The sequence below is a fragment of the Ursus maritimus genome, unplaced genomic scaffold (genome assembly GCF_017311325.1).
Source record: "Ursus maritimus isolate PB19 unplaced genomic scaffold, ASM1731132v1 scaffold_6, whole genome shotgun sequence".
Classification (NCBI taxonomy): Eukaryota; Metazoa; Chordata; class Mammalia; order Carnivora; family Ursidae; genus Ursus; species Ursus maritimus.
Window position 1 is genome coordinate 30,203,362 of NW_024426774.1, and position 22,762 is coordinate 30,226,123.

At 37.7% G+C, this 22,762-nt stretch overlaps 1 protein-coding gene across 2 annotated transcripts in view; it reads right to left on the reverse strand.

Annotated features, from left to right (window-relative positions):
- Positions 1-18,352: 18,352 nt before the first annotated feature.
- HNRNPLL (heterogeneous nuclear ribonucleoprotein L like) overlaps positions 18,353-22,762 on the reverse strand; it is a 35,663-nt gene continuing 31,253 nt past the window's right edge. For both annotated transcript variants that reach the window (XM_040623128.1, XM_040623127.1), the window contains 3 exons: positions 22,020-22,077; positions 21,831-21,929; positions 18,353-19,093 (listed from right to left, as the gene is read on the reverse strand). In XM_040623128.1, the coding sequence (XP_040479062.1) occupies positions 19,038-19,093; positions 21,831-21,929; positions 22,020-22,077 (213 nt within the window). In that variant the 3' untranslated portion in view covers positions 18,353-19,037. The remainder of the gene's footprint in view (positions 19,094-21,830; positions 21,930-22,019; positions 22,078-22,762) is intronic.

The window sequence follows — 22,762 nt, forward strand, 5'->3', positions numbered from 1 at the left end:
TCAACTCTCATCCTCTCCGTTTTTGCTCCTAAGTCTGCCTTCTCTAGTTGAATTTAAGAAAATGAACTTCCTTTCTCCTGGAGTACAGGAGAGGTAGTCCTCTATCAGGGTAGGGTATGGAAAGGAATCTGTGGTTTAATCGTTCCTTATCAAGTCTTTCAATAAATCATCCCGTTATGAGCCCTCTCTCCCCTCCAGCTATTTAAGAAAAATGGTGCCCCACTTCCTGAACTTGACAGAGTTCTGCTGTGCAAATTGGTATATCTATTGTCATTTTCCTCTATAAGCTAGGTTACCACTTGTCCATCTGCTTCCCATTTTCTCATGTTTGTTGACATCTCTAATTCACTAGCTTCTCCTGTCCTGTGTGGATTTAAACATAAACATGTTTATCCTTTGCACAAGTGTGCAGGCCACAACATTTATCTAGAAGTCAAACAGTTTTTGAATTACCTACTAATAACTGTATGTGACAACCCCGACCCTTCATCCCATCCAATGAGGTTGTAGGGGTAAGTCTAACAGGAGTGAGGCTGAAAGGTGGAGTCTGGGTCACTCATTAATTAGCAATTTTAAAACAATATATGGTAGTTTGTAAAGATAGATAAGGAAATGTGAATCACTATTTCTACAACCCTTCTATAATGACAAACTGGTTAAAAAAAATTGCAACATGTATGTCAGACAGAATGGCCCCAATATAAAAAGAATGAAAATTGCTTACACATCAATAAAAAGATGAACACCTAATAGAAACAAAGACAGTTAAAATATACAAAAATACATTGCAATAAATGTGCAAATAAAAATAATATGGAGCTAATTTTCACCTATCAGATTAACGAAGTTTAATAGTCTAACCTTTCGTGGGGCACCTGGGTGGCTCATTTGGTCGGGCATCAGACTCTTGGTTTCAGCTGGGTCATGATCTCATAGGTTTCGAGAGGGAGACCCTGAGTGGGGCTCTGCCTTCAGTGGGGAGTCTGCTTGAAAGATTGTCTCCCTCTGCACCCCCCCCCACCTCGTGCAAGCATGCTCTCTCTTAAAATAAACAAATCTTTAAAAAATACAGTTCAACCTTTCTTGGGGCGAGGGGTTCAATTTGACAATTCTGTCAAAATTTGAAATGTGAATACTTTTTGACCAAGAAATTCTAATGCAGTGTATCATGAGCATATAAATGAGAGCTTGAAAAGCTATATGCAAAACCTATCAGCATTGGATTGATTAAATAAGTCACCATTCTATCTCACAGTGAATATTCTGCAGCAATCAAAAATAGTGAACTTAGGGATGATTTTCTTTTGATTATACAAGAATCTTTTGTAATAAGCATGTCTTACTTTTATGATAAGAAAAATTAAGAAAGCCATTTTTGTTTTATTCATTTAGAAGCAATTTAAAATAGTAGTTAAGAGTAAGACCTGGGTTCAAATCCTAGCACCACTCCCTTGTTCAACCTTCAGCAAGTTGCTTCATGTCTCTGTTGCTCAGTTTGCCATTATTATGTAAGGTTGTTTTAAGGAGTAAATAGATTAATATATGTAAAATGCTTAGAAACTGCCTGGCATGCAACTTGATATGCACGAGCTATTATTTCATTTTGGAAAAACAAAGATTATTTAGTGATTTGTATTTAGGTTGTGTCAAAATGTCTCTGATGTCAAAACATCTGATTCAAAATGCCAATAGTCAATGGGACAAGAACAAAATTACAGTTTAAATATTAGAAAGGAAGAGACAAAATGTAATTATTTTCAAATGCTACAATTGTCTACCAAAGGAAATCCAAGATACTCAACTAAAAAATTTTCAGGATTAATAAGAGAATTCAGTAGAATGGAAAAATAAGGGTTAAATATTCTGAATTCAATAGCCTAACACTATAGTAGCTATAACTAGTCAGAAAATATAATGAAAGAAAAGCTTCAATTCACAGTAACAAAAACAAATAAATAAATAAAACACCTAGGGGTAAGTTTTACAAGAAATATATTAAACTCCACATAAACAGTATCACAAAAATATGCTGAAAGACTTAAAAGGAGACCTAGATCTCCTAGATGGAATAATGTAAATAACTTAATAATAATGTAAACGTATATTTATATATTACATATTTATGTTTTACATATCACATTTACATAAGTGTAAATATATAATAATGTAAAAATATGTTGATTCCTCTCAAATTAAAGTGTAAATCTAATGCAATGCTAATGAAAATTCTGGACTTTTTTTTAACCTGACGAGTTGATCCTCAGCCTAGAGGATTAAATACTTGAGAATAGGCAAGAAAAGTATGAAAAAAAAGATGCATGAGGGTAGCTTAGTCTGCCAGGTATCAAATTAAAAGTATCGTACTGGTTCAGTGGGACAGATTAGAGAATACAAAACCAGATGCAAACATTATGGGGATTTAGCATATGGTAAAGGCCACCACCTGTGTGGGATTATTCCAGAAACTGTGAAGACAATTGATTATGCATAAAGAGAAAAATTAAATTAGATCTTTACGTTACACAGTACACAAAAATAAATTCCCAACTGGACCAAAACTCTTAAATTCCAAAAAAAAGAAACCATTAAACTATAGAAAAATATTTGTAGAACCTCGGAATAGGTTTTTGTCTTTCAAATAAGGATTCTGTAATCTATAAACCTCATGTTTTTTATTCAAAAAATTTACACGAACATGTAGATAGGTTAATACACATAAAAAACAAAAAGTTGGAGGAAGACTGTAGACTGTACATACGTTAGACTGCGGACTATAATACGGTTAGAAGGTGGGATTACAGTGGACTTTCATCATCTGTTTTCTATTTTGGAGATGTTTGAATTTTGTCTGATTACCTTTGAAATCAGAAAAAAAAGCAAATAAAATGTATATTATGTACTCTGATGAAATATATCAATACTCTCAGAAGATAATGAAACAAAACAAGGCTATATGAAAAATGCTTCGATTTCCAAAATATTAAAATTCTGTGAATCCTACACTTACCATTCCACTATGTTCATTATGCTTGATTTGCTTTGATTTGCTGATAACTTTCCAAATATAGCATTCAGAACTGACCTAATATTCCAGAAATAGTCTGGCCAACCTACAAAACAGTAGCATGATCTGAAAACTAATGTTTCTCTCTCCTGATTTGGTCAGGGCTGTGTTAGCCGCATCACGGTGCAGTTTCATGCAGGCGTGGTTCCTTTTATTGTGCGCCACTTGAGTACACTTTGGAGGCACCGCATTTCCCACTAACTGAAGGTTTGGGGCAACCCTGCTTCAAGCAAGTCTGTCAGTGCCATTTTTCCAACAGTATTTGCTCACTTCATGTCTCTGTCACGGTTTAGCAATTCTTGCAATGTTTCAAACTTTGTCATTATTATATTTGACTTGCTGCAATCCCATGATACGACTTTAATGGAGGAGATGTTCTTCTTATGGATGAGCAAAGAAAGTGGTTTCTTGAGATGGAAACTACTGCTGGTGAAGATGTTGTGAAGATTGTTGAAATGACAACAAAGAATTTGGAATATTACATAAACTTAATCGATAAAGCAGCAGTAGGGTGTGAGAGGATGGACTCCGATTTTGAGTTTTGTGGCTAAAATCCTGTCAACATCACATGCTACAGAAAAATTGTTCTTGAGGGGGCGCCTGGGTGGCGCAGTCGTTAAGCGTCTGCCTTTGGCTCAGGGCGTGATCCCGGTGTTCTGGGATCGAGCCCCACATCAGGCTCCTCCGCTGGGAGCCTGCTCCTTCCTCTCCCACTCCCCCTGCTTGTGTTCCCTCTCTGGCTGGCTGTCTCTGTCAAATAAGTAAATAAAATCTTAAAAAAAAAAAAAAAGAAAACAAAGGGAAAAAAAATTGTTCATGAAAGGAAGAGTCAATTGATGGGGCAAATTTCATTGTCTTATTTCATGAAATTGCCACAGCCAACCACCCCAACCTCGAGCAACCACCACCCCAGTCAGCAGCCATCAACATCAAGGCAAGACCCTTCACTAGCAAACAGATGGATTACCTGAAAGCTCAAATGATGGTTGGCACGTTTTTAGCCATGAAATATTTTTATTTTTTTATTTATTTATTTTTTTTATTAATAATGGTTTTTTATTATATTATGTTAGTCACCATACAGTACATCCCCGGTTTTCGATGTAAGGCTCGATGATTCATTAGTTGTGTATAACACCCAGTGCACCATGCAATATGTGCCCTCCTTACTACCCATCACCGGTCTATCCCATTCCCCCACCCCCCTCCCCTCTGTAGCCCTCAGTTTGTTTCTCATAGTCCATAGTCTCTCATGTTTCATTCCCCCTTCTGATTACCCCCCCTTTCTTTATCCCTTTCTTCCCCTACTGATCATTCTAGTTCTTATGTTCCATAGATGAGAGAAATCATATGATAGTTGTCTTTCTCTGCTTGACTTATTTCACTAAGCATTATCTCCTCCAGTGCCGTCCATGTTTGTAGCAAATGTTGAGAACTCATTCTTTCTGATTGCTGAGTAATATTCCATTGTATATATGGACCACAACTTCTTAATCCAGTCATCTGTTGCAGGGCATCTCGGCTCCTTCCACGATTTAGCTATTGTGGACATTGCTGCTATGAACATTGGGGTGCATATGGCCCTTCTCTTCACTACGTCTGTATCTTTGGGGTAAACACCCAGTAGTGCAATGGCTGGATCATAAGGTAGCTCAATTTTTAACTTTTTAAGGGACCTTCACACGGTTTTCCAGAGTGGCTGTACCAACTTGCATTCCCACCAACAATGTAGGAGGGATCCCCTTTCTCCACATCCTCTCCAACAATTGTTGTTTCTTGCCTTGTCTATTTTTGCCATTCTAACTGGCGTAAGGTGGTATCTCAGTGTGGTTTTGATTTGAATTTCCTTGATGGCTAATGATTTTGAACATTTTTTCATGTGTCTGTTAGCCATTTGTATGTCTTCATTGGAAAAGTGTCTGTTCATATCTTCTGCCCATTTTTTGATTTGTTTATTTGTTTCTCGTGTATTGAGTTTGAGAAGTTCTTTGTAGATCTTGGATACCAGTCCTTTATCTGTAGTGTCATTTGCAAATATATTCTCCCATTCCGTGGGCTGCCTCTTAGTTTTTCTGACTGTTTCCTTGGATGTGCAGAAACTTTTAATCTTGATGAAGTCCCATAAATTCATTTTTAGCCATGAAATATTTTTAAATTAAAGTATGAACGTTGTTTTTTAGACATACTATTGCACCCTTAATAGACTCCAGTATAGTGTAAACATAACTTTTATATGCACTACGAAACCAAAAACTTCATTTGACTTGCTTTATTGTGATATGCTTTATTGCGGTGGTCTGCCAATCCACAATACCTCTGAGGTACATCTGTATTTAGACCGTGGTCAGTAAAAAGCCCCCCAGCCATCCAACCAGGTTTCTGTTGGAAACTAATGCAACTCTATTAGTTTTCTATTCTTGTCATACAAAGTGCCACAAACTTAATGGCTTAAGCCATACAGTTCAATAGATCAGAAATCCGATGTTGGTCTCACTTGGCTAAAATCAAGGTGTCAGCAAGGCTGTATTCCTGTCTGGAGGTTCTAGGGGAGAATCCGTTTCTTTGCTCATTCAGGTTGTTGGCAGAATTCAGTTCATTGCAGTTGTAGCACTGAGACCCCCATTTGCTTGCTGACTGTCAGCATAAGAACTGTTCCCATCTTTAGAGACTACCCACATTCCTTGACTTGTGGCCCCTATCCTCCATCTTAAAAATTGTCAATAGCAGGTCAAGTTCTTCTCACATTCAAATTTCTCCTTCTCCTATCACCTCCCTCAATGCAGATAGGACAGTTCTCAATTTCAAAAACTCTAGTGATTAGTTTGGCCCCACCTGGATAATCCAGGATACTCTCCCCAACTAAAGGTCAGTAAATTTACTCACATCAGCAAAGTCCCTTTTGCCATGAGGTTACACTTTTACAGGTTTTGGGGATTAGGACTTGGACATCTTGGCGAGCAGTGAAGTGTGTGTGCTTTGGAATCCTCAGGGGTTTGAATCTGGTTCTAATACCTAACGGCTGAGCAATCTTGGACAAATTACTTTAAATTTCTCCGTTATAATAATGGCATCTTCCCCAACTGACTCTCATAAAAACTACAGAACACATACACTTAGCAGGTGCCTATCAGACATAAACACTCAATAACCGTTAGCTATTATTATTAAACTTAAATGAGGAAACTTTTTTATCTCAATTAAATTTCATCAAGTTGTTTCCAACACAAGGCCACAGCCTGTCAAGATAGTTTTTAATCTCTCAATTCTGTGGTCTGCAGCATTTGAACTTCCTTTTAGATTTGTGTTATCTTCCCCTTGATAAGCAGGCTTGCTGCTTCATCTCCGTCACAAAGTTAAGGAAGGCCACGCTGTAACTTTGGCATCAATGGAGACAGCTCTTATCTTTGAGAACAATTTCATGTGAGAGACCGTGACTCTCTGGGATAGGGGCTGAGAAGGGGTAAGGAAATACAAAGGCTCCTGCCCTTAAGGCATTCCTAGTCTAATTAATAGTCCCTTTCAAAATAAGAGGGGCGCTTGGGTGGCACAGCGGTTGGGCGTCTGCCTTCGGCTCAGGGCGTGATCCCGGCGTTATGGGATCGAGCCCCACGTCGGGCTCCTCTGCTATGAGCCTGCTTCTTCCTCTCCCACTCCCCCTGCTTGTGTTCCCTCTCTCGCTGGCTGTCTCTCTCTGTCAAATAAATAAATAAAATCTTTAAAAAAAAATAAGAAAAAAATAGGGTCGCTGCAAATGGCACCCAAGGCCCAGTCTAAGACAATTTAGTTATCAACATCCTCGTTTAATAGATTAATAAACAACTGAGGCTCAGGCCCTTTTAAAGGATTTCTCCAGGCTCATATAGCTGATAAAGGGCGGAGCGAGGCCATGAACCCAGGATTTCCGACTCCAACTCCTGCATTCCTTCCCCCTCAGCACTCTTCCTTCTAAGGGTTTGGAGACCAAAACGGAAAACAGCTTGCTATGAACTGGAGCAGGTACCCCAGTGGCATACACTTCTGCTTGTCACACCCTGGAATCTGACAAGCTCCAGAAAGGAGACAACTCAATGATGGAAGAAATCCTGGGACTTTGATGAAAGAACTACTTGGTTAGAATAAAAAAAGGAAAAGAAAGGAGAGATTGGAACTCTTCAGCTTAGAAATGTTACAGCTGAGGGGAAAAAAAAATCAATCCAGACTGACAGAACTAAGATTGACGGGCACTATTTGCTATAATCTAGTTGGCACCTTTCAAACTCCTGTTCAAGTACTTCTTCGCAGAGCAGAAATGTATCCAACTCTCTACTTGCATGAAGCAGTGTTAGCCAGAAACATTCAAGCAGTCAGTCTTCACAACAGTGAGCTCCTGGAAAAAATTTATAAATTGATCATTAGGAATTTAAGTGTGTTTTCCCATTTCCCAGTAGTATGATGAAGAGTCTTGACCAAGGGAGTATTAGGTCCAATAAATCACCGATAGGGCCAACGTAGGTGAAAATCCAATATTATGACTTCAAAATTCCATATTCATAAAACAGGGTCAATATGTACCGCATTCCGGCTGTATGTGAGATCTCAATTTGCTGTAACATGTGTATACAAATACACATAATTTATATTCAATACTGAAAGTGAAATTCTATCACATAAACTTCTCTTACTAACAGTGTAAATTTAATTTTGCCTACCTTTAGAATTTAGGAGGAGATCATACGAGTAAGTCAAGTCTTTAAGAAAACAAAAAAACCCTGTCCAGATAGGTTATAATTCAAACCACCAACTTGGTAGATCTACTAGTACCTGAGCTATACTACATTTTAATCTATGAAATCCATTTTCATTGTTGAAAAAGTCTCAAAGGAACAGCTGACCATGAATTTGAAAATGATTGGTTGTGACAACCTGTATTTCCCTCCCAAGTGTCAACCCCATGGCAGTGCAGAGGCCCTCTCCAAAGGAAGTGCCCCCGTCTGTCCTGAAGATTTATACTGACTACCACCAGAAGCACGTTTTATATATATTATTTCACTGTGAGATAAGCAGGACAGATATTACTGTTCTCATTTCACACAAAGAAGATCTAAGGTTTAAGTTACCTTAAATGACTTTGCTCAAGGTCACACAGCTCATTAGTAGAACAGCTGGGACAAGAAGTCAGGTCTCACAAGTCCTGTTACACAGTGCTACCTCAAAGTCATTAGGAATTATTTTTGACTCCTCCATAACAACCAGAATGTAGTAAGAGTTCTGTTTCTGTCCCTTCTTAATTTCAATACATTATCTTGAAATATGTATAAACTGTGCCTTAACTGAAAAATACCACTCTTTACCACAGTATATCCAGTCACCTGTCTACTAGGACAGAAAGATACTTCTCTTGAGAACCTTTGGGAGTTGGCAAGATGTATATATGATCAAAGCAGGACTTTTGGTTAATATAGTAGGACTCTAGTCCAGACAGAATATAAAGACAGGTCTTTCCAGTAAGGTGTCTCCCACTTAATGGATTTGTTTTTAAAATGCCTATGATCACTCCCTCTCATTAGATGGCCAATGGCACAGTGAGATTTTCTTGTGATCATAGATGTCTAGATTTTTCTCAAAGCCACATAGCTTCGGAGGAAAAAAAATCAAAGTTCTAACTACTTTCTTTTTTCCAACTCTAAGTTAGAATCGGTGCACCTCAGATATTTCTTCAAGCTCAGAAAGGCAAACCCAATACCTGGGAGTGCCAACACTATCGTTCCCCTCCCCCATCACAGCAACCCATCCCATAACCTGGCCCCGTCTATCTTACCCATAACCTGAATAGAGATGGCTGGTGTCATTAGGGAGTACCATGGAACAGAAGCACTGTTGCTTGGCAACGATCTCCTCAGCTAGCTTCCCGTAAGCTGGGATGGAAATTTCTTCCCCTTATCCAAGTTACCTCTATGATATAGACCAGCTTTAAGGATCTTCACATGAGCATTCATGATGCACGGAATTGGTAGGCAGCCTGAGCCTTTCCTTTATTCATTAAAACTTTGCTATAAGGGCAAAATTACTAAGGAACAAGAATAATTAACTGGATCAATTTATGAAAACTATCTGGATAATTCAGACAAGAAAAAAACTGTTACTCAAAAACAATTTTACTCATTTTATCCAAATAATTTTGATAGCCCTTTTCCCCAGGTGATAACTCCTGGGTCAGAAAAGAATTTAAAACAAAAACACTACCACATAGAACTGCTTTCTTGAGCATCTAGCCTAAACCATACATTGTATCAGTGGAGAATTAGACCTAGGAACCCTTACTATAATCCAGGTCTTCTTTCTCACAGTCTCTGCCCTTTGCACGACACACAGTCCTGTGCTCGTCACTGGAAGAGCACCACAGCCCACCAAACAATCCTGGGTTCCAGCTCCATCCAGTGTGTAACACCTGGTGGCAAGTAGGTTGAGGGTGGGGCTCCAAGGGGTTGTCCCCGCGCATTTTCAGGGTCTTACTCTACAATTTATAAACCATGTGGTTTTCATTCACACATAATTTTTGGGGAAATAATTCCCCAAAGCAGTCCTACTTTCTCAGAAACATATATGAACTAAGGAAAATAACAGGTTTTACTGATTCCGAGACTACTGTTTAGAGCAGAAACTGTAGGGACTCCGGGGTTATTACACGGCAGGAGGAGGCAGAACAGGCTGTGCAACTATTTTGGTCTTTTTGGTCCTGTGGTAGAAATTTCAGTTCAAATAATAGCACTTTGCTGAGAAATACTGTGGTATTAAATAAACAATCGTATGAGGCCTGTTTAGAACAAGTCTAAATTTGCACTAGCCAACAGTCCTGTAGATATTACTTATCCTTAAAACAGTTCGGCAAGAAAAGCTCTGCCATGATTGAGGTCAATGATAGTGGAATCAGTCCTCTCAATTACTTTGTATTAGGCAGAAAAAGCTCAAGTTTTATCATGTATCATACAGATGCATTCTCATTTTAGATAAGAGCCTCCCAAAGCCCTCTTGAGCATACCATGAGCAAGAATTTATATACTACATACATAAACATTTTTGGTTTTATGTATTATTTTCTACAAAGATGAGTCTCTTATTGAATTTCTCAAGACGTTGAAGCAGCTATGCATGTAACATATGGATCAAAGTCTGAATAATATCAGTACACTAGATAAGATAGTCTATTAACTTTCAAGGAGGGGGGCATCTGGGAGGCTCAGTTGGTTAAGCGGCTGCCTTCAGCTCAGGTCATGATCCCAGGGCTCTGGGATCGAGCCCCGCACTGGGCTCCCTGCCTGCTGCTTCCCCTACTTGTACATGCTCTGTCAAATAAATAAATCTAAAAAAAGAAAGAAAGTATAATATTAAAAAAAACTTTCAAGGAAATTTAGTATATTCATAAATATGTCTGCCTGTAGCCTAGGGCTCATTGAGTGGAGACAGCTCAAAACCTCGTAGCGTACAGTCCCAGCCAAACCTGACCTGAGCAGCTAGTGTACTACTCGGGTTTAGGAATGCAGAGAAATTCTACTTTCTACTTATGGAATCATACCCTCCCCTTCTCAAACTCTCTTTCCTAACTGCTCACTGTTCACAAGACCCCAGTGGGTTCTCTTCCCTGGTTCCAATTCCCCTGCCCCATAGTCCAGGATGACAGAACAAAAGCAGCCAGCCATCAGAGCAATACAACCATAAGCCAGATCTAGAATCACATCTTTGGCTGGTGTTGGGTGAAATTAACCCACAGTCCCCCATCCCCCTTTCCTCAACCTATCCAACCAGCTACATGAAAGCCCTGACACGCTCACTGTATTGACCCTTGTCTAAACTGAAGGGTTGCTGGGCCAGACCTTTTTTTTTCATTGTTTTAAAATACACATAAAATTACCATTTTAAAGTGTACAATTCCATAGCATTTAGTATTTCACAATTTGGTTAACCATCACTGCTATCTAGTTTCACAGCAATACCACCACCCCCCTCCAAAAATCCTGTATCCATTAGTCATCACTCCCCATTCACTCCCCACCAAGACCCTGGCACCTACTTATTCTGCTGTCATTTGCCACAGCAATCAATAATTTGGGCTAACATAGCTAATACTTCTACTCAATGAGAAGGACCAATTAATTCAATGAAGCAAAAGGGCTTTTTTGTTTATGTAAGAATTTTAAGGATTAACATTTGGATTCCAAATCCAATTTAACTTCAGGTCATAACCTCCCTATAGGTTTTGTTAAACTTTAACAGATCACAATATCTGGGTCTCTCATCATTAATTTGTGAAATAGAATCACCATACCTGTTTCCCTCCACCCTCCATGCAGTGCTAATCATTCCTGACCTCATTTTTCCATTTTATAGAATTCATAAAAGAACAGATTTAAGTTATACTACTCAAAGATTAGAGATTCACTAATCGATTTTTAGTTTCTCCTTCTTAGGAAATAGTGTTTCCTATCTGGGAAGATACCTTTGCCATTCTTCTGTTGGTTCCTTTGTAAGCTCAAATTAACCTACTGACTTTTTTTTTTTTAAAGATTTTATTTATTTATGTGACAGAGAGACAGCCAGCGAGAGAGGGAACACAGCAGGCGAGTGAGAGAGGAAGAAGCAGGCTCCCAGCAGAGGAGCCCGATGTGGGACTCGATCCCGGAACGCCGGGATCACGCCCTGAGCCGAAGGCAGATGCTTTAACGACCGCACTACCCAGGCGCCCCAACCTACTGACTTTTAAAAGCTAACTGTCTGCTTGAACTTTTAATGTCTGGCACATTCTGTACACTTAATAGATGTAAAAAAGCAAAAACAAAAACAAATGAGTTAAACATTCAAGAAGCCAAATGGCTACAAGTGACACTTCTGGAATGGTTTTTGTAGAAACTGTATTTTTTGGCTCAAATTGTTGTCATTTTTCCTTTGCATCTCTAAGTAGCAACAAAAATAATTATCTACTTCACGTTAAGGCTCTGTGACATCATAAAATCATAAACTTCAAATGAAAAGCAATGAATAATGCCATTTGCTTTGACTCTTAGAAACACACACATAGGGGCGCCTGGGTGGCACAGTGGTTAAGTGTCTGCCTTCGGCTCAGGGCGTGATCCTGGCGTTATGGGATCGAGCCCCACATCAGGCTCCTCCGCTATGAGCCTGCTTCTTCCTCTCCCACTCCCCCTGCTTGTGTTCCCTCTCTCGCTGGCTGTCTCTGTCAAATTAATAAATAAAATCTTAAAAAAAAAAAAAAGAAAATGAAAAGAAACACACACATAGAGTACAATTAAGTCAAAATCTGCAGATGGACCAGGATGGCAGTATGATTCTAGTTTCTACTCATGGAATCATCTCCCTCCCACAGCCCCCCAACACCACCCCACTTCCCTGCAAAATCCTCTTTTCTGTTCAGAATCACTGTCTATTACTACTGGGCAACACAAGCATCATCTACTACATTTTTCTCCTACTGTCTTAAGAAAAAGGTATTTCAAATAAACAAAACCACATCCGTAATCATCTTAATAACCTAAGTTTCACAATCCTAAATTGTAATCGAGTTTCAAGTCCCCAAATTATCCCACTGGTATTCTGTTGTCTAATCAGCTACACTCAAATTATAGTAAGAATCGCAATATTTCAGGCCATTTACTGGTTTACTTTCCAGGCTCTCAATCATCCATAACTACTCCCCAGAAAAGATTAATATTGCTCTTGATTTCTCTTGGTATTTCTGGGAAGAAAAAAAACAAATGATAACCAAATTACCAAATCAACTCAAAGCAAATATTTCAAGGTTGTTCAGCAGCTTTAGCCTGATTACTGTATCACAAAAGGGAGCTGTGGATGTTTTCAAATCAGAAATGGCCACTAATTCAGTGCTTCTACTTGAGTTCTGTAAGATTTTCATAAAAGGATTTAAGTTACACAATAGAATTTGTGATTGAGTATATATTAAAGTTTTCTGCTCTTGAAAATAAAGCAGTTCATTAACAAATCTACATAGTTTCACTGTAGGTGTCCAGAAATATTTTACTTACATTTAAATACAACGGGTCGGTCATAGGCCCAGACTGGCAAGAAGATGATAATATCTCAGGTTTAAAAATAGGGCTACCTGTCAACCAATTCTCAGTGTTCCTTCATGTGATTGTGTTGTTTTACATTAAAACGGCTAACGGTGAGATTTAGGCACTTAGACATTCTTAAAATGTCTCGTTAAGACTTCAAACTGAAAAGTGAACTCTGAAGACAGGAGTCTACTGAGCATGATCAAACTAGCCTATGCTCACGATGGTTTCCAGAAGCTGTCTAAATTAGGGTGTCTTTAGTTCTCTCTCTTCTGTGTATTTTTTCTCCACCTGCCGATTTCTTTCAAGATAGCAAATTGGTAATAGCAGCCCCAGGCCTACCTCACAGATGCAGGCCACACCCCTTTGGAAGAACATCTCCTCACCCATTCTTGAACAAATCCTCAGCTTCACTATCTTTGGGTCAACCTAGGTTTACCTGTTCAACCCAAAACCAGATTGGTTTAAAGCAATGGTTCCCAACCCAGACAATCTGACGTCATTATGCTGAAATAAAATTTGTTGATAATACCTACATACCACACACACACACACACACACACACACACACACACACACTATTTGAAGAAAAACAACAAAGAATTATATTCTCAAGGAGAAATAAAACTCACAATCAATGCATATTGTGATATATAACAGTTCAGGAATGACTACAATAGAAGACAAAGAGAGGTGTAGGACTGCTATAAATGAGAACGGACCCTGATGTGCTGTAACATCAACTCAAATACTGTAATGACATAATTTTCCAAAATAGCAAACAACTCTTGGAAATATTCCAAACAAAACAGTCATCTTTCCTGGATTTACAAGGCAGTTGCATTCCTAGGAAATTCATGGTACTGTATACAAAACACTGTTTATATCTACAAAATAGAGTTAATTCTAAGATCAGATACTATCTGATGGAATACTGGCAATTCATATAGGACAAGGGACAATTCTTCCTAGTACCTGCCCATCAAATATTTGTAGTATTATACCCCCAAACTCCTACAAACTGTTGAAATGTTCTCCAAGGGGGCATAAAGAGCCACTGGGCTGCAGGAATCAGAGTAAGTCAGTAAGGCTCACTCAAACCTCAATTACTCTACAAAATGAAGAAAGGAAAAGAGGCGGCAATTAAATTTATATATTCATAATTAATAAATAAAAACTAAGAGAATTTCACCCAAAAAACAAATAATACAACTAAAAAATGGGCATAAGACATGAAAAGACATTTCTTCAAAGACGACACACAGATCACCAACAGACACATGAAAAGATGCTCATTATCATCACTTATCTGGAAAATGAAAATCAAAACTACCTCACACTTGTCAGAATCAAAACTACCTCACACTTGACAGAATGGCTAAAAAACACAAGAAACAACAGGTGTTGGTGAGGATGTGGAGAAGAAAAAACTCTTGCACTGTTGGTGGGAATGCAAACTGGTGCAGCCACTTTGAACAACAGCATGGAGTTTCCTCAAAAAGTTAAAAAAAGAACTATACAACCCAGCAATCCCACTACTGGGTATTTATCCAAAGAACACAAAAACACTAATTCAAAAGGATACATGCAAATTGATGTTTATAGCAGTGTTATTTACAATAGCCAAATTATGGAAACAGCCCAAGTGTCCATCAACTGATGGATAAAGATGTGAGCTAGATACATACATATATGTATATAATGGAATATTATTCAGCCATAAAAAAGAATGAAGTTTTGCCATTTGCAACAACATGGATGGAGCTAGAGTATAATCCTCCGTGAAATAAGTCAGTAAGCGAAAGATAACAAATACCACAGGATTTCATACGTGGAATTTCAAAACAAATGAGCAAAGGGGGAGGAAAAGAAAGAACAAACTGATGGTTTACGGGTGGGGGATGGGTTAAATAAGTGATGGGGACTAAGGAGTGCACTTGTCATGAACAGCACTGGGTGATTAAAATAAAAACTTAAAAACAAAACACGAAGAGATTTTCAAGTGCTTCCTCAAATAAAGGGCTTTATATTCAAGAAATTCCTACTAGTAAAGCAAAGTCTTTTGTATTTGTTCAAGTTCAAAGCATGTTAAAATTAAAATTGAGATGGCTTGAAAGGTGATTAGCTGAATGAACAAAATATATCAGTTTTGAATTTGCACTTGAATCCATTTGGTAGAAATGCTAGGTTTTAGGAAAAAAGCAATGACATTACAGATTAAATATCTACAAGATTTCAAATTCCCAATAGTTTTCTTGGCTTTAAACAGGAATCATGTTTGCACATTCACTTAATTTTTCGTAGACATTGGAAATCATCATAGTAGAAATAATTTAGAAGGAATAAAACATGCTGAGGGACAGAACCTATGAAACCTTAATTTTGTTTCCTCTAAATCCATTGTTTTTTGTGATTTAGCTCTATGAGCAAACAAGTGTTACTAAAAAGGCTTACTTTTTTTTTTTTTTAAAGATTTATTTGAGAGAGAGCGAGCAAGCATGAGTGGGGGTGGGGGAGAGATGCAGAGGAAAAGGGAGAAGCAGACTCCCCACTGAGTAGGGAGCCAGACGGGGCTCGATCCCAGATTTGAGCTGAAGGCAGATGCTTAACAGACTGAGCCTCCCCAGGACCCCAAAAAGTCTTGCTACTTTACATGGCCCCTTAATGGACTAAGTCTCTTGAGCCAAATGGCTATGGAGGCAGAAAGGTTTATTGCAGTTAGTTTACAAAGACCTTTGTCACCTGAAGAACTTAAGTGAAATAAAGCTCCTTGTGCTTTTGATTCTTACTTATGGAAGAATGCTCTACAGCCAAAATGGCTTTGCTCTAGAGAGCAGTACAGTATCACTGATAACTACTAAAAAGCAGTTACCTAGCAACCTATCCCTACAAATAGTGATTAAAAAAAAATGAAACATAACTGACCCTATTTGGTCATTTTTATTCTCTCAGTTCAGTCCTAGAAAATATACAGTCTGGATAACCAAATCACTAGGATGCTGGTAAGCCTCATGTCAGCTACAACGGCAGGTTTTGTTTTATTTGGGCTAATACCCTCAGCAGGAAAGTGGGGACTTGAATAGGCAGCTAATATTCCTTAACTCAGTTATACAGAGGTATTATCAAATATTTAATGGAATTTAAATATGGAATAGGATTCCAATATTTAAAAAATAAACTCAAAGCTAGTATTATTTCTTTACAGCTATAGAATCTGCTCTTTCATGTTCTCCTAAAAGCAGAATGATAGCACAAGAAATGCTATTGTTAAGGCTAAGGAAAGAGAGAATGTTGCCAAAGCCAATTCCATTCTAGGATCAGGTAGTATCGGATATTAAGAGCAGTGATGCCCAAGTGAACTGTCAAAGACATTACTGATAGCAACAGTATAGGGCTGACATACCAGTGCACAGGTCAGCAAGGTACAACTTAACATACTTTAGGGGCTCCCGGGTGGCTCAGTTGGGTAAGTGTCTGCCTTTGGCTCAGGTCCTGATCCCAGAGTCCTGGGATCAAGCCCCACATCAGGCTCCCTGCTCAGTGGGGAGTCGGCTTCTCCCTCTCCCCTCCCCCTGCTTGTGCTCTCTCTAATAAATGTATTTTTTTAAAAACATACTTTACACCTGAAGAATTTACTCATCATTTTGTTGGGGAAAGAGCATTAAGACAGAGTTCGTATCTAAAAGTCAATACCACTTCAGGGCGCCTGGGTGGCACAGTCGGTTGAGCTATCAACTCTTGGTTTCGGCTCAAGTCAGGATCTTGGGGTCCTGAGATCTAGTCCCCCATCAGCTCCGTGCTCAGTGTGGAGTCTGCTTATGACTCTCTCTTCCTGTCCCTCTGCCCCTCCCCTCTGTGCTTTCTCTTTAAAACAAATAAATAAATCTTAAAAAATAAATAAATAAAAAATAGTCAATACCACTTAAACCAAATCTAAATTAAATAAGCCCTGTCACCATCAAATTTTTGTTTCCTAAAATCTCAGGTACAAAATAATCTATAACCATCACCATTACCTTTCAGAAGAGCAAAAGAGAGGGTACTCAGAAGGTATCTTTTAAAATTAAGACATCTCAATTTCGCAACAAATGTAGAAAAGTATTTGTAGGGGAAGGGGAAAAAAAGCTTTGTTTATTGTAGAGTTAGGTAAACTTAGGTATTAAATTGGCAATGAATGAATGAGGAATGTATGTACACAACCCAGTACCATGCACTTAGAGTTCATACACAAAGTTACCCTTGGCAAAACATACTGTGTTCCATCGTAAGAGTCAAAACGCCTCTAGACTAAATTTTAATTTTTCTAGGTCTTTAAAGGGCTAAAGGGACATTGGTCCGCAGCTACCAAAATTCAAGGGGAAATAAATGTTAATGTGTGTTTAGATTCCATCTTAACTTTCTATTCAGTAGCTCTAAAACTTTTTAAACCTTATTTCTAAAAGGATTAAGGCAAACACTGTCTTTTTAAAGTTAAAATTCAAAATAAAACTTTTAGAAAAGATCTCAATCGAACTTCTGCTTGCAAATTTGTTTAAAAGTCTCAAGATCACAAAACTGTTGTTGCCAACTATAAACTTCAGTTATTCTGGGTAGATGAAACATTCTCCCTTTTATTAAAGATAAACATAAAATGGCTATATCACATTTTTATTATAAAAAAGCTATGAGTTTGGGGCACCTGGGTGACTCAGTTAAGTGTCTGCTTTGGCAGAGAGAGAGGGAGAAGCAGGCTCCCCACTGAGCAAGGAGCCTAATGCAGGTCTCAATCCCAGGACCCTGGGATCATGACCTGAGACGAAGGCAGACGCTTAACCAACTGAGCTACCAAGGCACCCAAGTGGTCTCTTAATACCATGTTTACACCTTCCTTATGATACACTTCCCCAAAAAAGGAAAAAACAGATCCAGTGGGAGAAAGAATGTTTAATAAATGGCGCTGAAACAAATAGCTATCTGTTTGGAATAAAAATAAAAGTAGATCCTTACACCTTGCACCATATAGAAAAATACATATATTACTGATGGATTCAAGAGTAAAAAACAAAAATGCAAGTACCCAAAATTCTACATACAATTTTAAGGGATTCAGGGACTCCCTAAAGCCCATTCATGGATCTCAGGTTAGGAATTGTTAATCATAACTTCTATTAAAATCTTAATGCCAAATACCACATGTGTTTTCAAGATCAAGTCACATGCAACAAATGAAGATGAACACATTAACTCATTGTTGTAACTTTATAAAATCTCCAAACTGGAACTAGAAACAGAGGCATGTCAATACAAATGGACAATGACTTAAAAAAAAAAAAATTACACCAATTTAAATAAGTTTGAGTGCATACTGTACAAGTGTATCCATGTCTGTTAGCCTTTCAGAAATATAAAATCAGCTAAATCTTTAGTACTTAAAATTCATTATGTGCAATGTTATTCTCAAACTTGATTAAAATACTTAATAAATACAAGTTATGTTTAATATGAATAACTGCAACATACTTAAACATCTAAACATATAATAGGAATTCTATAATATTAAAATGCAATACTTTCACCTGCATTAATCTCATACACAATGGAAAAATACTTGCAGATAATTAGCATTAAGAATGCAAATATATTTTCACTGTGGAAGAAAAATAATAAGATTAGAAATCATATATTTGCGTAATCTACAAGGAAGCTGTAGACAGTCTACATTATGACATTCTATTTTAAAATGAAAACAATTCAATATTTAACTTTACAACAAATTTACTCAAGGCAAAATATTTGTTTATTACAGAACAGGATCTTAAATCAAAGTAAGCAAGGCAACATTAGATCAACCATCTTAGTTTTTTTTTAATGAAGTGTAGCTTTAAAATTGTAATAAAGGCGAACATAAATTTTAACATGCTCTCCTCTTCTTATAAATGGGATGATGTAGAAAAGCAAAGCTTCAATGTGTAGGGATTGGAACCATCTGCAAAAATTAGAAAACAAAGTTAACAGTTCACTTCATCAAACTTCCAAGATTACCCCGAATTGTCAGAGTAAATTATTTCACCTTTTTATAGAATCAGAAGCAGAAACATAAAGGAGGAACATTTATGTTAGGTAAGGGAAAGATTACTTTTGTACATCTCTACCAGCAGGTAAGCCACACGAAGGCAGGGATTTTGTCCACTGCTACATTCCTACTGCTCTAAACCTTATCTGACAAATAGACACACTCAATATTTCTTAGTGAATTAATTAATCATTAGGGATAAACAGTATGGGATTCGGCTTATGTCCATTAGCAAAGCTAACTTTGCAGAATATATTAGAATGGCAATTCCTCTATAAAAGCCAGTTGAAACTGAATGGGAAATAGAGAGGGAGACAAACCAGGAGAGACTCTTAACTCTAGGAAACAAACTGAGGGTTGCTGGAGGGGAGGTGGGGGGGGGGGGCAAGGGGTAATAGGGTGATATGATGAGCACTGGGTGTTATATACAACTGATGAATTCTTGAACTCTACATCTGAAACTAATGATGTTCTATATGGCGGCTAATTGAATTTAAATTAAAAAATAGCCAATTCAAATACAGGCTGGGAAATGGGATAAGAATGGAATGTACAGGAAGGTATTAGTAAGCTGAAAAAGTTCCAGGAGATCTAGTATTAAATTCTAAAAACTACTCAAAAAAAACAAAGAATAATCCACAAAATTTTTTCCATTTTATACATTTTTCTTTAACTTTTCAGACCAGGCAGAGATATCTCTTCCTCAATTAATTATGCAAAGAAACAATCCTGGTATCTTATGTATTAAAAAAATTTTTTTTAATTCCTATAAAGGAAAAGGCATATCAATTAACAAGTATTTGCATGACACTGGAGAGGATAAAAAAATAACTGTTCCTGCCTGCAAGGAGTTTAAAATATATCTTGAGTATGTCTCAAATATGCATACAATTTTAAACCCTTCTAACAAATATTAAGCTTGATTTACTACTTAAAATTTACTTTTGTGACTAAAAATTAAATGATAGGAGGTATTCCTATTTTTTATCTTTTAATTAAGACTTTCAAATATAAAAAAAATATATAGATTGATATGATAAACCCCCATTTATCTATCACCTAGCTTCAATAATTGTCAGCATCTGGCAGTCTTATTTCATCTACTACCTGACACACGTTTTGGAAGCTAGAATATTTTAAAGTAAATCCTAGATATGTTATTTTACCCATAAATCCTTCAGTGTGTATTTTTCCTTTTTTTCCACATCACACCTAATAAAATTAATATTTTTTCTCCCACTATTTAGAAAAATAAGGGTTTAACACCCTTTAGATCCAGGATCAAAATAAAGTACACAGCACAAAGCTTCCGAAGTTAAATACTTGAGTGCACTCTGTATGGTAGAAAAAGAGGCCATTTACCATTCTGGAGAGAAGAAACAGCGACAATTTCATTTAATACAAATTAAAACAATGGAATACCATTTTTCATCTATCATCTTGGTTTAAGATTGAAAAGTCTGACAAGACTCAGTGTTGGTAAAGAGTGTTGGGCAACGGGCATTTTCACATTCCACAGCTAGAAATGTAAACTGGTGTAACGTTTTTAAAGGGCAATCTAGCAACATTTATCAGAATATAAACCTTTATGTGCTCCACTACTAGGAAATTGCCCCGCAAAATACAAAAAGTGCAATGATAAGGATGTTATAGTAACAGAAAAAACAATTGGTAAAAAACTGTATTCACCAGTGGGGAAATGGGTAAATCAAACTGTGGTATATCTCTACTATGAATAGCTACTCTGTGTGTGCTTTAAAAAGAGTAGTAGCTTTGCAGGTGCTGATATGGAAATAGCTCCAAGACATATTAAGTGAAAACAGCAAGGCAATGAAGAGTATGAAGAGAAGAACCATTTTGTGTAACTTTTAAAAACGTAGATATACATACACTGAGGAGGAGGAATAAAAGGAGCCAAATAGGTTAGAAGCTGTAGAAAGCTTTAATTTTCATTTTGTACCCTCATGTGCTGTTAAGTTTTTGAACCATATAAATGTATTGCTTTCTTCTAAAAAGATCAACAGGGACTGTGGGAGCCAGCACCCCAGATGGCGCCAGTGATCCCTACCCTCCTGGTATTCACAGCTCTACACAGTCCCCTCTCACACTGCACCACGGCTGGTCCAGGCGACCACAAGAATACAGACTGCATAAGTCATAGTATGTCACTTCTGATGTTAGGTTATAAAAACACTGTGGCTTCTGTTTTAGTCGTTTGCGCTCATCCTTCTTGGATCACTCACGCTGAAGGAAGCCAGCTACCATGATGAAATGGCCAATGTAACGTCACTGGACTTGCAAACAACCACATAAATGAGCTTGGGAATGGATTTCCCAATCCCCAATCATGACGTGAAATGACTGTAGCAACAGCTTGACTGCAACCTCAAGAGAACCTAAGCTAGAAACACTGAGCTCAACTGTCCACAGACTACTGACCCTCAGTTTGCTGTTTTAAGCTGCTAAATATGGTAATCTGTTACATAGCAATAGGAAACTAATATAAGGATTGTGTGGGTTGTGGGATTTATATGCCTTTTTTCTTCATACTTCTCTAAATTAAAAGAAAAAAAACAGATGTTATTTTAAAATGATTGTCGATGTTTCTGAAGTAACTCCTGTTGAATAATTATGACATAATTTTACTTACTTGGAACTCTTATCTGGTAGTGATTAAGTGCTGTAAGGGCTTCTACTGCATCAGTTTTGCACTCCCATTCTAATAGCCCAGAAAGTGTTTTGGCAGAAGCTAAAACAAAATAAAGAAACACAAATCCAGTTGTTATTTGCTTGTCATCAGTTTAACCAGAAAACTTAAAAAGAGGGAATGTGCACTTACGTTTTGCATCAAACACTTTATATTTGATGAATGTAAGAACTTCATGGTCATTACATAACTGTCAAAGAAATGTAAAACTCCATTAAAGATTTGGCCAGAATAATATTCCTGCTTTTTAGAAAGTAAACTTTATGGGGGCACCTGGGTGGCTCAGTCGGTTAAATGTCCGACTCTTGATTTCAGCTCAGGTCATCATCTCAGGGTCGTGAGCATTGGGCCCCAGCATGAAGCCTGCTTAAGATTCTCTCTGTGCGGGGCACCTGGGTGGCTCAGCCGTTAAGCGTCTGCCTTCGGCTCAGGTCATGATCCCAGGATCCTGGGATTGAGCCCCGCACTGGGGTCCCTGCTCGGTGGGAAGCCTGCTTCTCCCTCTCACACTCCCCTTGCTTGTGTTCCCTCTCTTGCTGTCTCTCTCTGTCAAATAAATAAATAAGATCTTTAAAAAAAAAAAAAAAATTCTCTCTGTGCCTCTCCCTCTGCCCCTTCCCCCCACCCCTGCGTGCACACATGTGCCCATGCTCTCACTCTCTCTCTCTAGAAAAAAGAAAAAGTAAACTTTATGGCAGCATTTAAATCTGGCATTAATGAATTAAATCAAACATGTTTTTAGATTGGTAGGTTCTATGAGAAAATCAACTTTAAAAAGTGATATTCTATAAACTACATAAATAATTTAGTGCTGTATAATAAAACCATAGATTTGTAACTAAAATATGTATTCTCAGAGTTGTCAGGATTTATCT